The 13,400-nt window shown below is 41.6% G+C and overlaps 2 protein-coding genes across 6 annotated transcripts in view; one reads left to right on the top strand and one right to left on the bottom strand.

The window, feature by feature from the left end:
• Positions 1-549: 549 nt before the first annotated feature.
• On the top strand, positions 550-8,048 carry cyp51 (cytochrome P450, family 51). Its single transcript, XM_079523015.1, has 10 exons — positions 550-972; positions 1,079-1,177; positions 1,433-1,609; positions 1,717-1,843; positions 2,403-2,577; positions 3,003-3,122; positions 3,624-3,819; positions 4,917-5,012; positions 6,128-6,296; positions 6,567-8,048. Exons 1-10 carry the CDS (start codon positions 811-813, stop codon positions 6,743-6,745), a joined length of 1,500 nt encoding a protein of 499 aa, XP_079379141.1. The 5' UTR covers positions 550-810; the 3' UTR covers positions 6,746-8,048.
• The window catches only part of akap9 (A kinase (PRKA) anchor protein 9), a 92,065-nt gene continuing 86,713 nt past the window's right edge, over positions 8,049-13,400 (bottom strand). For 4 of the 5 annotated variants that reach the window (XM_079523010.1, XM_079523014.1, XM_079523013.1 and 1 more), the window contains 7 exons: positions 12,831-13,025; positions 12,227-12,427; positions 11,642-11,874; positions 11,254-11,348; positions 10,826-10,976; positions 10,166-10,296; positions 8,049-8,597 (listed from right to left, as the gene is read on the bottom strand). In XM_079523010.1, the coding sequence (XP_079379136.1) occupies positions 8,554-8,597; positions 10,166-10,296; positions 10,826-10,976; positions 11,254-11,348; positions 11,642-11,874; positions 12,227-12,427; positions 12,831-13,025 (1,050 nt within the window). In that variant the 3' untranslated portion in view covers positions 8,049-8,553. Of the gene's footprint in view, positions 8,598-8,798; positions 8,836-10,165; positions 10,297-10,825; positions 10,977-11,253; positions 11,349-11,641; positions 11,875-12,226; positions 12,428-12,830; positions 13,026-13,400 lie in introns of all 5 variants that reach the window. The other variant, XM_079523011.1, reaches the window with a different exon arrangement.

Here is a 13,400-nt window from a genome sequence, read left to right as displayed (position 1 = left end):
TGTCACGAGACCTCAAGAAGAAAAAAAAAAAACCTGACCTTTGGTCACAAAGAATTTACAATCAAAATATAGGCTCAAAATAACATTTGAACCGACAAACCCAAATCACATGATATATAAACATGATATTACTTAATATGCAAGCCGGTAGGAATTTGGTGTAATGATCAAGTCCCTGAATCCTCATCACAAAGATCTAATCTGATTACTATGATTTTTTGGAATTTAAAAGATTGTTTTTTTCCCCCTACCAATTGAAACAAATTCTTCTGCAAACCCCTCACAGTATAGCCTACATAAAAGTCATAAAAAGTCCATAAATGCATAGCTACAGGGGGCCCAGGCCTGGTCTGGGATATAATACGGGCCGCCGCATCCGCATCCCATCCATCCACCCATGGGCCATGACAAGTAGTGACATCATATAGCCAGACATGGGTTCAGGTAGCGGCGGCCAATCATACTGTAGAACGGCACAAGCTATTTGATGGACACGAAGACGGCAGCCAATAGAAAGCATCACTTGGTCAGGCGGGGGCAGGACTTTTATTGACAGGTATAGCCTACACACAGGCTGGAGGAAATATTACCAACGGCTTCTTCATTGTCATTTTAACAGTACTTTTGTTTTGCATGCTAGTGTAACTTCTTGTGCTGCATGCAATGGTATCTCTCTGAAGAACTGAAGTTATTCCAAGGTCTCTGCTCTGGGAGAAGTAGGGAGCATCGTCTATGAGGAAAAACAACGGATTCATCTTATTTCTTTAACATTATTTTTTTTAGCTTGTCGGTATTTTTGTTGTTGATCCAATGGCGATGCCTTTATATCAGATCAGCAGCAAGCTGCTTGAAGACACCGTCGGGAAAGTGAGCGACAATTTGACATCAGTGGTCCTGGCAGCCTCCGTGATTACACTGACTATAGGATATGTATCTAAACTGTTACTGAAACAGACTTTGGACAATAATGTGGTAAGTTAATACAACATACAGAATACAGGATTATACAGATAGTGTAGGCTACACAAAATATAAATGTTTATATAACGAACCAGTGAGATTTTATTTTATTCTATAGAAACCACCACCATACATCCCCTCTTGGATTCCATTCCTGGGACATGCCATTGCATTTGGGAAAAGCCCCATTGAATTCCTTGAAAACGCATATGAAAAAGTAAGTAATGTACATGAGTAAAGTTTAGGCTTTTAAGTCTTGAGTGCATTCAAACTTCAAAGGCATGCATAACTGAACCTTATTGGGGACTGGGGAGGAAATTGTAAAGTAGCATATAATAGTCTCTAATACCCCCACCTTCATAATTAAAGCTTTTTAAGATACAGTAGGCCTAAAATGTTCTCTATAGTAGTCCCCCCCCCTATTTACTCTTTTGAGGATCTTAAACCTGATTTCTTTGTGGTCTATTCACAGTATGGGCCTGTATTTAGTTTTACAATGGTGGGCAGCACTTTCACCTACCTGGTGGGAAGTGACGCAGCTGCACTGATGTTCAACAGCAAGAATGAAGACCTTAATGCTGAAGATGTCTACTCTAAACTGACCACTCCGGTCTTTGGCAAGGGGGTTGCCTACGATGTACCAAACCATGTAAGTCAAATATACTGTAGCTGGTAAAATCACAGTAAGTTCAAGTTGAATAACTAACTTAGGAGAAACAGATATGATCCTCATCTGCTACATTATCATTTTGGTAGATATTTCTGGAACAGAAGAAGATGCTGAAAACGGGGCTGAACATCGCTCATTTCAAACATCATGTCAAGATCATCGAGGATGAGACCATCGAGTACTTTGAAAGATGGGGAGACAGTGGAGAGACAAGTAAGGTCATTTTGATCTAACCATCCCTTCAATATAACTTTCTTTACTGCAACGGTACCTCCCAGCCCCGGGCCATTGCACGCTTTGATTTGGGTCATTGTAAAGCACTTTGGAACCAGAAGCCTAATCTATACTTCCTTGTAGAACCGTGTCAGTTACCTTCGACGAGCAACACCATATCATATGATGATACTAGAAATCACAGAATTAGGGCTGCAACAGTTGATCAAACAAATGGATTTCATCAATTCATAATTTAATAAAATAATTGATTTATAATCAATCCCTATTTTAGTCATGTCATTATAGAAGAAACGTTTTAAAGAAATGTAAAAAAAATTGCAGATCTAAAATGTGACGTGTTGTGAGTGGCTATTTTCACTAATTCTGCTTAACATTGTTGTACAACGAAGCATAAAAGCATGATTCAAAGGTTAATCGATTTGATACATAAAAAGTAAAAACTATAAATATAGCAAAAGAAACACACTTCTCTTATTAGATTAATTAAAACTTTGTTTCTTACTTAGCCTGCCCCCATGTGTCTCCTTTTCATCAGATCTGTTTGAGTCCTTGGCTGAGCTGATCATCTTGACAGCCAGCGCTTGTCTCCATGGGCAGGAGATCCGCAGCATGCTGACTGAGCATGTGGCCCAGCTCTACGCTGATCTGGATGGAGGATTCAGTCATGAGGCCTGGCTTCTGCCTGGCTGGCTGCCCCTGCCCAGCTTCAGGTAGGACAGTGCTTCACAAACCTTTTAATTTCAAGTTTGGTATGCATTTAGTCCATGCCATGGACTCCCAGACCAATAAGGGTTGACCTGGATCCTAAGACTATCAATCATTTACCTGGACACCCCCTGGAACCCCTTCAAGGGGACCCCTGGGGGCTGGGGGTCCCCAGACCCCACTTTGAGAACCACTGAGGTAGGGCAAGGGCAAGTGACAGAGGTTCATTCACTCTTCCCTCACACACAGGACAAAGTCTACAAAGACATATTTATAACATTAGACTAATAAAACATTACTGAAACATTTGAATTCAGAAAAGCATAATTTCCATTTTCTTTGAGAGAACAACAGTCTGTTTTCAACAAAAACAAAAAACATTTATTAGGCTTGGACAAAATGATTAAAATGCACTTGTTTCTCTTGACAGGCGGAGGGACAGAGCTCACAAAGAGATCAAGAATATTTTCTTCAAGGTCATTCAGAAACGCAGGAAGTCCAATGAGAAAGTGGATGACATCCTGCAAACTCTTATTGATGCCACCTACAAGTAAGAGGACATGAATAATGTAGTACACATGGATCATGTAGTCTTGAAATACATCAGTATGACTGCAGTATTACTGTTAACATAACAACATTGTAGCAGTTTCTTTTATAATGTCTCGACACTGACAGCATACATACAGTAATTAACCAATAAAAGCTGACATGGCTAACAGAATGGAAAGAAATGGCATACATCTGTGTTTGGATTTGGTTCACTGTAACGGGATCCAATGGTAATTCCGACGGAGCATTAGTCCGACACTAGCGCTCGAACATGCGCTGCTCCCGTGCTTGCGGTTAGGGTTTGAGGTAGGTTGTCTGTCTAATAATAGTGTCGGAACTAAAGGCTGTACCCCACTGTAACACATCTCATAAAAGGGCCTTTGAGTGTGTATTTGTACTGCTTATTGAAATGATTTGCCACAAAGGATGTTTTAATCTCAGAGCTATTTGAGCTTTTAGGGAATGATGTTTGAAACATCACAATCTTTTCTATTTTCAGGACTGGAAAACCCCTGAACGACGGTGAGATAGCAGGGATGCTGATAGGTCTCCTCCTGGCAGGTCAACACACTTCGTCCACCACCAGCTCCTGGCTGGGCTTCTACCTGGCCAAGAACAAGGAGATCCAGAACCGCTGTTACGCTGAGCAGAAGACCGCCTGCGGAGAGGACCTGCCTGCTCTGGAGTTGGACCAGGTACTGTATGCTTATGTCAAGAATCAAGTCTACTGGTCACAAAGCCCCCTCTTTGTATTTGGCACCTACATTACATACTATAGAAAGAAACGACACAGTAGCAGCCTTCTCTTAAGAATTCTGTTTCACACACAGTGTATAGAATATGGCACAAATGCTCTTCCATGAAATAGACAGTTTTGATTGATTGATTGAAATATTTATTAACAGTTTGCAGAATTACAGTACATTTCAAGCACACACTCAATACAAAGGCTGTTAACTGCGAGTGGACGCCCCAATTAAGCATTACACTTGTTTACAAGAGGGTCCACCATGTTCAATTCATCAAAACATTTAGAGACGTACAAATAGACACTTCTATATAGACAAAGAACAGAACAGGAATTCATCATAATGGAGGTTAAAAGTCCATGTCCAGTCCATGTGGAAACCAGGTGATTTCAGATTCACTTCAGTTATGAACGGGAGAATTAGGGGACAGTCACTCTTCGCTTCATGCAGCGTCAGAAACGTCACCTTCCCCGTTCACTTCTATTCTATGGGAGCAAAGGGTTGGAGCTTCTTCTTAACGGCATTGATGCGTGTGAAGATAAACATGTCTGAAGCTTTGAGTTCAACAAGAAGCTCCATTGCTGACCCCACTTGGCAGCCACTTTGCATGTCATTTTCTTTCAGTGAGCCATCCAGTCAGCCACTCCAACATAAGTCAAACAAACTACACACTAGAAAACCGGCACCAAGTTGACAAGACAACATGGGAAGTTAACTCGTCTGACACATCCGCAATGCGTTGCCTACAACAAGGTTTCCTTATCAGTCCTTAAAAGACTTAAAGGGAAACTTCACTAATGTTTGACCTACATTCCATATGCCCGACAATGTGTGATTGTTTAGCGACATCAACATTTCGTGGAGAAATATCTCTTTGCCACACTACATTATATCATTTGACACGTTACACTCCAAGCATACATTGGCCCTTGCTGCCTGTAAGATAAGCAGTCCTTTCTCGACATGACTGTGTGGTATATTGGAAGGTAGTGCAAAGTACTTGCTTACGTATTCCTAACAATGTTCATTGTTGTCCTCCTCAGCTGAAGGACCTCACCTTGCTGGACCACTGTTTAAAGGAGACCCTGCGGTTGCGACCACCCATCATGACCATGATGAGGATGGCCCGCTCAACTCAGGTAAGAACATCCATCTAGTGAGGCCGAAGCCTAGTTCAGACCAATGACTCGCTATGTGCCATGGTGAAACTCGCTACCACTTGCCAGTTGCCACAGAATCCCCCAAACTGTTTTAATAATACTAATACTGTCCACATAAAGGTGAGATAATGTACTGATTTCATTGCATGTCAGCCTATTATATTGTGTATATTATAAATTGTAGGATATAATATAAAAACATTAGCCATAACTATACACTTTCCCTTACGTCTTCTTGCTTGCATATGAAAACATTAAATAGCTACCGGTATACACTCCCTAAATTCTTCTCACTTGCTCTTGTTTGCTCGCTCTCTTCTTCTCTCCCTCTCTCTCACAGACTGGTGGGTGCGGTTAAAAGTGTTTTATTGTGTGAATGAGAGAGAGCAAGAGAGGGGGGACATGTTGATGTCATTACTTTAGAAATATGTTGCGTTTCTAGCAATTCAACACGTTGAATCTCTTGCAAATCAATCGGTCGACCTGCAACAGGGTGATTCAGACTATTCTCTGCAACGCTCTAAAAACTACGCTTTAGGGGCTGCTGTTAACCATTGTTCTACTTCCTCTACTTTAGTAATACCCACAGCAGGTCACTACGATGGAATCAGATTACATGCATTGTGCCTCCTTTTGTTTGGCCATGAGATATGAATAACTGAATTTAGTGAATGAATGAAAAGAATATACAGTATAAGGCTACATACAATCAAACAAGTCATTATCTGGCCGATTCATTTTTCACGTTTATCATGACTCAATTTCTTGTCATTAATAACGTGATTAAAAAATGATTCCTTGTTAACACTTCCCGTTTTAGTTTATGGTGTAGAACAGTGGGACCCTCAGGGTTCTCTTAAAGGTCTGCAACTCTCAGTCATGGAGGTCCTTGAAATTAAAATGTTTGAGAACCATTGATGTAGAAGCATATTTTCTTAACACCACAGCTTCTTAGGCCATTAAAAGTATACTGTACAATTGGCATAATGATGATGGTATCACTTGTTGAAAATACAGAAACAGATTTTCAAGTGAAAAACATGACACGATCATGTGCCGCTTTAAATAACTATGTCTTATGCTGTTTTCCCCAGACGGCATCAGGTTACACCATCCCAGCGGGCCACCAGGTCTGTGTGTCTCCCACGGTCAACCACCGTCTGCACGATACCTGGGATGAGAGGATGGAGTTCAACCCCGACCGCTACCTCAATGACAACTATGCTGCCGGGGAGAAGTTTGCCTACGTGCCTTTTGGTGCTGGTGAGATTAATTAGTTTACTTACTTACCACTAAAATCCTCAATTCTTAGTAAAACAGACATGAGTTACAACTGGTGTATTCGCTTTTCACTGCATTTTCACCTTTATGCCCACAATAGAGAAACTAGGCTAATGGGGTTTGTCAGTGCGTGAGACCAGTTGCAGCACTCTAAAAACAAAAACACTAAGATATCTTGCAGGCAGATAAATCAATTCTGTACTTTAAAACATATATGATACAAACAATTCTTTCTGATCCTCCACCTTGCAGGCCGACACCGCTGCATCGGGGAGAACTTTGCCTACGTCCAAATCAAAACCATCTGGTCAACCATGCTGCGCAAGTATGAATTCGAATTGGTGGATGGCTACTTCCCCACGATCAACTACACAACAATGATACACACCCCAAACAACCCTGTTATCAGATACAAGAGGAGGCAACACTGAGCTGGAGGTGGAGGCAACTGGAGGAGTCGAGGGATAGTGACATGCGGATAGTCTTTCTGCTCGTTTTCAAAGAGAGAGAGACAAACTCTTAATGGGACTTGAACATTAGATGATTTAGATCAGGGGTGTCAAAACTCATATTATGTCGCGGGCCAGATTGGCCAAAATGCAACTTTGTGTGGGCCTGATGAGTTTTTGTCTGTGCATGTGTGGTGTACGTTCAATAATGGTCCCCCAACCCAACTCTTCTGTACTGACAGATTTGAAACCTCACCCATACAGAGCAGTAATCACTGTATCTAACTTTGAAACTCAAGTGAGAGTTTGGTCAAAACAAAATCCATCAATTCATTTTGCAAGATTTGCTCAGTCATGGTAGCCGCAGGCAGCCTTGAAAGTGCTGGAGAAACAGGCACAATTGCTTCCCAACATCTGTAGTACTACAAGTAATATGGGTGCTCAGGTGGGAAAATTCTGCAACACTGGTTCTTTGTACCAATGAGTTGACTTGCCCAATTCAAGCACTGCCTATAAAAACAATGTTGATCATGAATAGTCCAAGTGTTTGAGTGTGTTTACACACACCGGGTTGTTAGCTGCTGCCTCCATTGATTTCAATGCTCAATGGCAGATTAGACAGCATGGCAGTGGCAGACGGGAGAGCACTGCTGCAACAGATACATAAATAGAACCCCTCTCCCCCCTTTTTTTCCCCTTCACAATCTCACGGGCCAGCATGGCCAGCTTCTAGGGCCAGTAGTTTGACACCCCAGATCTAGATTGTGCTGTATCCTGTCTAGAAAGATGTGAAACGTTTGTGGCATTTTGGGTTAATTATGTTCATGATTCAATACAAGGCCTAAAATGTCCACACACTAGATAAATACTGGAGGTGGATAGACTGTTAATGAGAGTACATTATGTCACTGGTATTGATATTCACAATGTGAATTCTTTTCAGAAATGTAGAGTAGTTTTGACCCGATTCAGTGCCTTGCTGGAGGAGAAACCCCTCTGGTGATTGAATCAAGGCCCTGGCCCTTATACTGCATCAATTGTTTTTGTTGTTGGGTTGTTTGTTTGCTTTAGTATATTGTCATTGAGCTCCATAATTAATGAATACCATTGCATGGTCAATGTCACAACCATTAATTTGTTTCTTAACGATATGTTTCCATCCATACTTTCCTTCATTAATTAAGTTGATTTAGACAAAACTGATTTCACTGTGTGTGGAGTAAGTTGAATAAAAATATTATTTGTTGCTTGAACCTGAGGGAAATAAAAGAGATATACTTTCAAATATTATAGTCATCTTTATTTCAGTTTTTGACAAAATACCCAGAAAATTCAAAGAGGCTACCCGTTACAAAAATACGTTCTCTACAAATGTCCTCTGTAGTCTGTCTGAGAAACCGGGCTAAACAAAACACAGTGTAGTGTATAATATCCAGTAGCAGCCTCTTTAACAATGAAGCCAAACATTCTCTACATAAAGTTCCACCCATACAACACATACACAGTATAAATTAATTAAGGGTTTTTTAAATTAGCATTTGACAAATATATACGATTGCAGTTCATCCACAACAAAGAGGCAGATCAAATTACAAACATAGCTGTTTCCGAGTGCTGGCGACAAAAGCCTGATTATGAGATGTCATACATTAAAACAAAAAAAGGAAGGGGGGATTTGGTCCACATGGAATATATTGTCCACACCATAATGATACAAAACAGCAGAACGCTCAGCACAAGAAAAGGCAACTGAGTTTCTTCAAGCCAGTTCCAAAGTAACGTAGAAATGTCTATCTTCTCAAGCCAAAGTGCAATTGAGTAAATGAAGAAGACCCTGTGGAGAAACAGAGAATGCAAATGATGAGAAACCTATGAGTATCTCCTCCATTAAAGACAGGGAAACAGATCCTTTTAAACGCTTGAAAATTCAAATAATATGTGAAAACAGTACATATGCAATTGCATAAACAATAAATACGTTAATACAGTACATCTTCAGTCTGTTCTAAATCTGCCCCGTCCCATTTTCACATACTCATGATTCTGATGTCAGGAGTGGAAGAAGATCTGCCCTATAAACAAATACAAGGAAACCTTTTTGATTTTTTTCTTTTTCTTTGGGAGAGGTTTGGAAAATTGGACACAACAGACAGCAGGCGAATGACAGTAAACATTCTGGCAGGCTGGGATGTTTTGAACAGGGCACATGAAGTAACCTGACTCCGCCAGATGGGGCAGCAGAGAGTTCCTCCCGAGGGAGGAACACAGTGTACTCTCTGCTGCCCCATCTGGCGGAGTCAGGTTACACATGAAGAGCCTAACCCTAACTGAAGAAGGCTTTTATACCCAGGTGGTATGTTGCTTAAAGGGATAGTTCAGATTTTTTTAACTTAAGTTTTATGAAATACTTGCCATTAATATAGTGGTTGCAACTGTATTAATTGATTGCCCGAGTCCCATGGTGGGAGTTCTGCTCTGGTTTTGGTCAATATTAAGTAGTTCCGGTCATTTTGTGGGGGGCACTGGGGCCACGCAGTAAAAGTAAATGAATCCACAAAACGAACGTAATTTGTATTGTTGACCTATTTCTAAAATATTTACGCGACTTTCGTTCAACTTTGACCCCTCTATCACATGGAACTATTTTTTGGGCGTAGTGATATGGACACAAAAAACATAGTTCTGTGTGATAGAGGGGTACAAAAAGAACGAAAGTTGCACTAATATTTTAGAAATAGGTCAACAATACAAATTACGTTAGTTTGGTGGATTAATTTACTTTACTGCGTGGCCCCCAGTGCCCCCCACAAAATGACCGGAACTACTTGATATTTCACCAAAACCAGAGCAGAACCCCCACCACAGGACTCGGGCAATCAATTAATACAGTTGCAACCACTATGGCAAGTATTTCATACAACTTAAGTTCAAAAAATCTCAACTATCCCTTTAAGCATTCGTACCAGGTCCAAAACATTTATCATCAATATACATTTAATTTCTCAGTTAGCAGTAGAAAAGCTTTCAGAGCATTGCAAACAGAAATATCTTTGAATGGCATATATTTATAGGCCATTCTTGTACCCAGTTGCTACCACCTTCCTCCATTCATGGCCCTTCAATTCCATTCTGCTACCTGTACAGCCACCTTCTCAGAACCTTTGCTTTTAAGTAATTCCCATATAATTATATAAGAAAAAAAGAACTGAAATTGTTGTCTAGATATGACCTACTATGTACAGTAAATCTAACATGTTTGTTGCACTACCTTTAACCCGTACATGAGTCCCATATGACAAAACACATTTTTAAAAAGGACGCGTTGTGTCTATTAAACCGTTTTTACTTGAGTGTTTTCAAGCGGATTATTCTGTACACACCAACAACGTCACACACACTTACCTGACGTGACACTCCCCAGCCTCCTCTGCAGGGCCTCTAGTCTGGAGATGTAGTCGGTCAGTGCACGGTCAGGGTCGTAGTTCTGCAGGTGGGAGCAGCTCAGGGCACCAGCGTCCACAGCCAAGTGATATCTGTTCAACAACAGCAACAAATGACACCTTGAAGAACGATTCATACTTCGTTGCACGACGTGCTGCATGTCAGAAATAGCCGACCGACAAACTCACAGCGCGACACGTTGTGAAGGTCTATTTTCACCACGTTGTGGAATGAAACATTAATCGAGCACTAAAAGCAGGTTACTGTATATTAACTCCAATTTGTCACTCACTCAGCCGATTGATTTTCCGAGAAAAAACGGAAATTTGGTTGCATCTCTATTTTTTACCTAAAACTCCCAAAAACCTATATTCACCGTGTCCGGTTTATTAAAACTATTTCAATAAATGTTCACGAAACACTTAAGAAAACTACTGTAACAGGTGAATCACAATTCAAGAATGTGCTGTGCATCTCTTCTGAGCTACATATCCAGGGCAGGCATTATTATAGTATGAATGCTATAGTATAACCCCTTACAGAGTCCAGTTTGGTTCCATTTACATACTCTCCTAGTCAAAGTAACACTCAGTGATTTGACAATGTAGTGAGTAGCCGTACCTGTGCTGTGAGGACACAGCAGATCTGGGTGACTCTCGTCCACTACGCCCCCTGCTGCTGCTGCTACAGCCTCCCCCTCCTCCACCTCTGTCCCGATAAACATCCACACTCCCTGGGTGGAGATGATAGGGCGACTCCCTCGTCTCCATGCCTGGGAACCACCAAGAAATTAATTGATCAGCCCTTGATTAACTGCAAGCCGTATTCTGGGCATGTCATAACCGGGAACATTCAGCAAACATAGACGAATGTTCGGGGGAAAATAGCAGATGAACAAGCTCAGATCTGCAAGAATCGCAGATGAGATTTGGTGTAGAGGGAAAAAACGGATGGGACCAAAGTACAGACCCCTGTCAATGAAATGTGTGGTTTCATGTGACAGTCTGTGACTGTACTGTCTGGATGACTTGAGCTTTCCTAAAATGTACCTATTGTTTGTCCGATTCCATTCTTTTTGATGCTGGGGGAGGTAAAGGAGCCCGTCCCTGTTGCTTTGTGCCATCGCTTAACCAGAAAACGCATTCTGAAAGGCAAGGTAAATACACATACACAAAGGCTTTTAATAAGTAAGTACAGAACAAAATTAAATAATAAATAAAAATCCAGATCTCATTTGTTTATATGGAGATGATAATGACAATAAGATGATTAGAAATACTACAAAATACTACAAAACTGGCTTTGTCTAAGAATACATCTACACACTGCTGCAATGTCCATTACTGTGCTTTTATCTCCACCTAAAGCATAAAGATATGCACAGCGAGCATACTTGTATTCCCTACCTGCAGACCCCACAGACCATGTGTTGCCTACCTGGAGAGGGCGATGGAGACTCGGACGGCAGATCGGAAGCGCGTAAGGCCCCGGCGGCGCTGGCTGAGGGATTCCAGGCTGGAGGATGACGGCCGGCCGCCCATCCGGGAGATTAGTGACAGCGTGGCTTCCTCACACTCCTGGAAGCCTCCCAGCAGCAATAGCAGATACTTCTTCTGGTAGATCAGTGCCTTGCGGAAGCTCTCCGACCGCAGATATTTCCCATACATCCTCTGGAGACAGGAGAAGAGGAGGAGGGAATGAAAATGCATTGTTACTATTTTTTACACAGACAGTGACATATTGCAAGCAAGCAGTCTTTGCATCATGTTTGCTTTATTTACTAGCTTAACTGGTGAGGAGGTGCTGTTGTTAACTGTCACTAAAGCAGTATTGGGCACTGTCAGTTATGCATATTCAACCAGAAAGTTGGACACATACGGGTCAATTAATTTAACTAGCGGTGAAATAAAATACACTAAATATATTGCCGTGTTGTATGTGGTATCCAAACACTGAACAGAGGTGTTCCTTGTTAATTACTCAGCACCTGCAGTCAATGTGTGAGTTCATGAGGAAGCTAACCTTCAGAGCTGCGTTGTCAGCCTCAGGTCCAGTCATGTCTCTCAAGGCTTCAGTCCTGATCTCTCCCTTGAGGCGAGTCACTTGGGCCTGGGTCATTTGCAGAGACTTCTCCAGGCGCTCCCTCTCCCGGGACCATGCCTCCCGCTCTTGGGAGAGCAGGTTGCCTGCAGGGTCTTTGGTTGTCCCTCTCCTGCTGCCAGACTACAAGGAGAAATGTGGATACTTAAGTGAGGTCTGCCACTATAATACAAATAAATAAGGCAGGCCTGAATTGATTTCTTTCTTGAAACGGCAACTTTATATCTCACAAATCTAAATCATGCTCACGTAATTATTCTATCTCTCATAATTGTTTTTCTTGTAACTGACAACAGTACCTCACATCCGTTAGTTGATTTCTCCATTGATTGAATGATTTGCAAAAGATAATAATTGGAATTGCAAAATTGCAAGAGGCAACAGTCTGGCAATGCAAGACTAGCTGTCCGTGAGCTGTTAAATATACATACTGCATACTTATTTTACTCCGTCCTCAGATTCAGAGACCTGCCTATATCTAGGTACATTAGTGCTTTATAGCTAAATACATCTGTGATACACTTACGCCGTCTCCTGATCCCAGGCCAGCCTGGCGGTATCGACGGAGCTCCTCCTCCAGGCGGAGTATCTGGTTCCGCAGATCGTTCTTCTCTTCGGTCAGACGGCTGACGAAGCCCGTCAGCTCTGCATTCTGCCTCAGCAGACGTTCCGTCAGGGAGCTGGAGGCGTTGGAGGAAGCTCCCAGCTGGAGGACTGTGCTCTGAGGAGACGGACAAATACAGAGGATGAGCTGTCGCCACCCAACCTGGATACAATTCGGAACTCAATATAGTTCACAGATTAGAAACAATAAGGATAAACCATAAACAGCAACTGTTTTAGGAAGATGTTTTTCTAAGATAATGACATTTCCATTATCACCATTATTTGGGGAATTATTTATTTTATTTTAAAAATCTTTTTAATTCAGGTTTTTTAAGCAGAAGCCCAGGGGAAAATACGAATGTCATCAAGTCACAGGTTCTTAGAAAAACAAACATCATAATCACATCAGAGTACAGCCTTCAGTGGTCAAGTGTAGTCAGTTACATATAAAACATTAGGTCAGACCACTCTGACCTAGTGTTTGTCAATC

This window comes from Electrona antarctica (genome assembly GCF_951216825.1).
Source record: "Electrona antarctica genome assembly, chromosome: 15".
NCBI classification, from domain to species: domain Eukaryota; kingdom Metazoa; phylum Chordata; class Actinopteri; order Myctophiformes; family Myctophidae; genus Electrona; species Electrona antarctica.
Note: the sequence above shows the minus strand (reverse complement) of the source record. Positions and strands in the feature narration are given on the sequence as shown.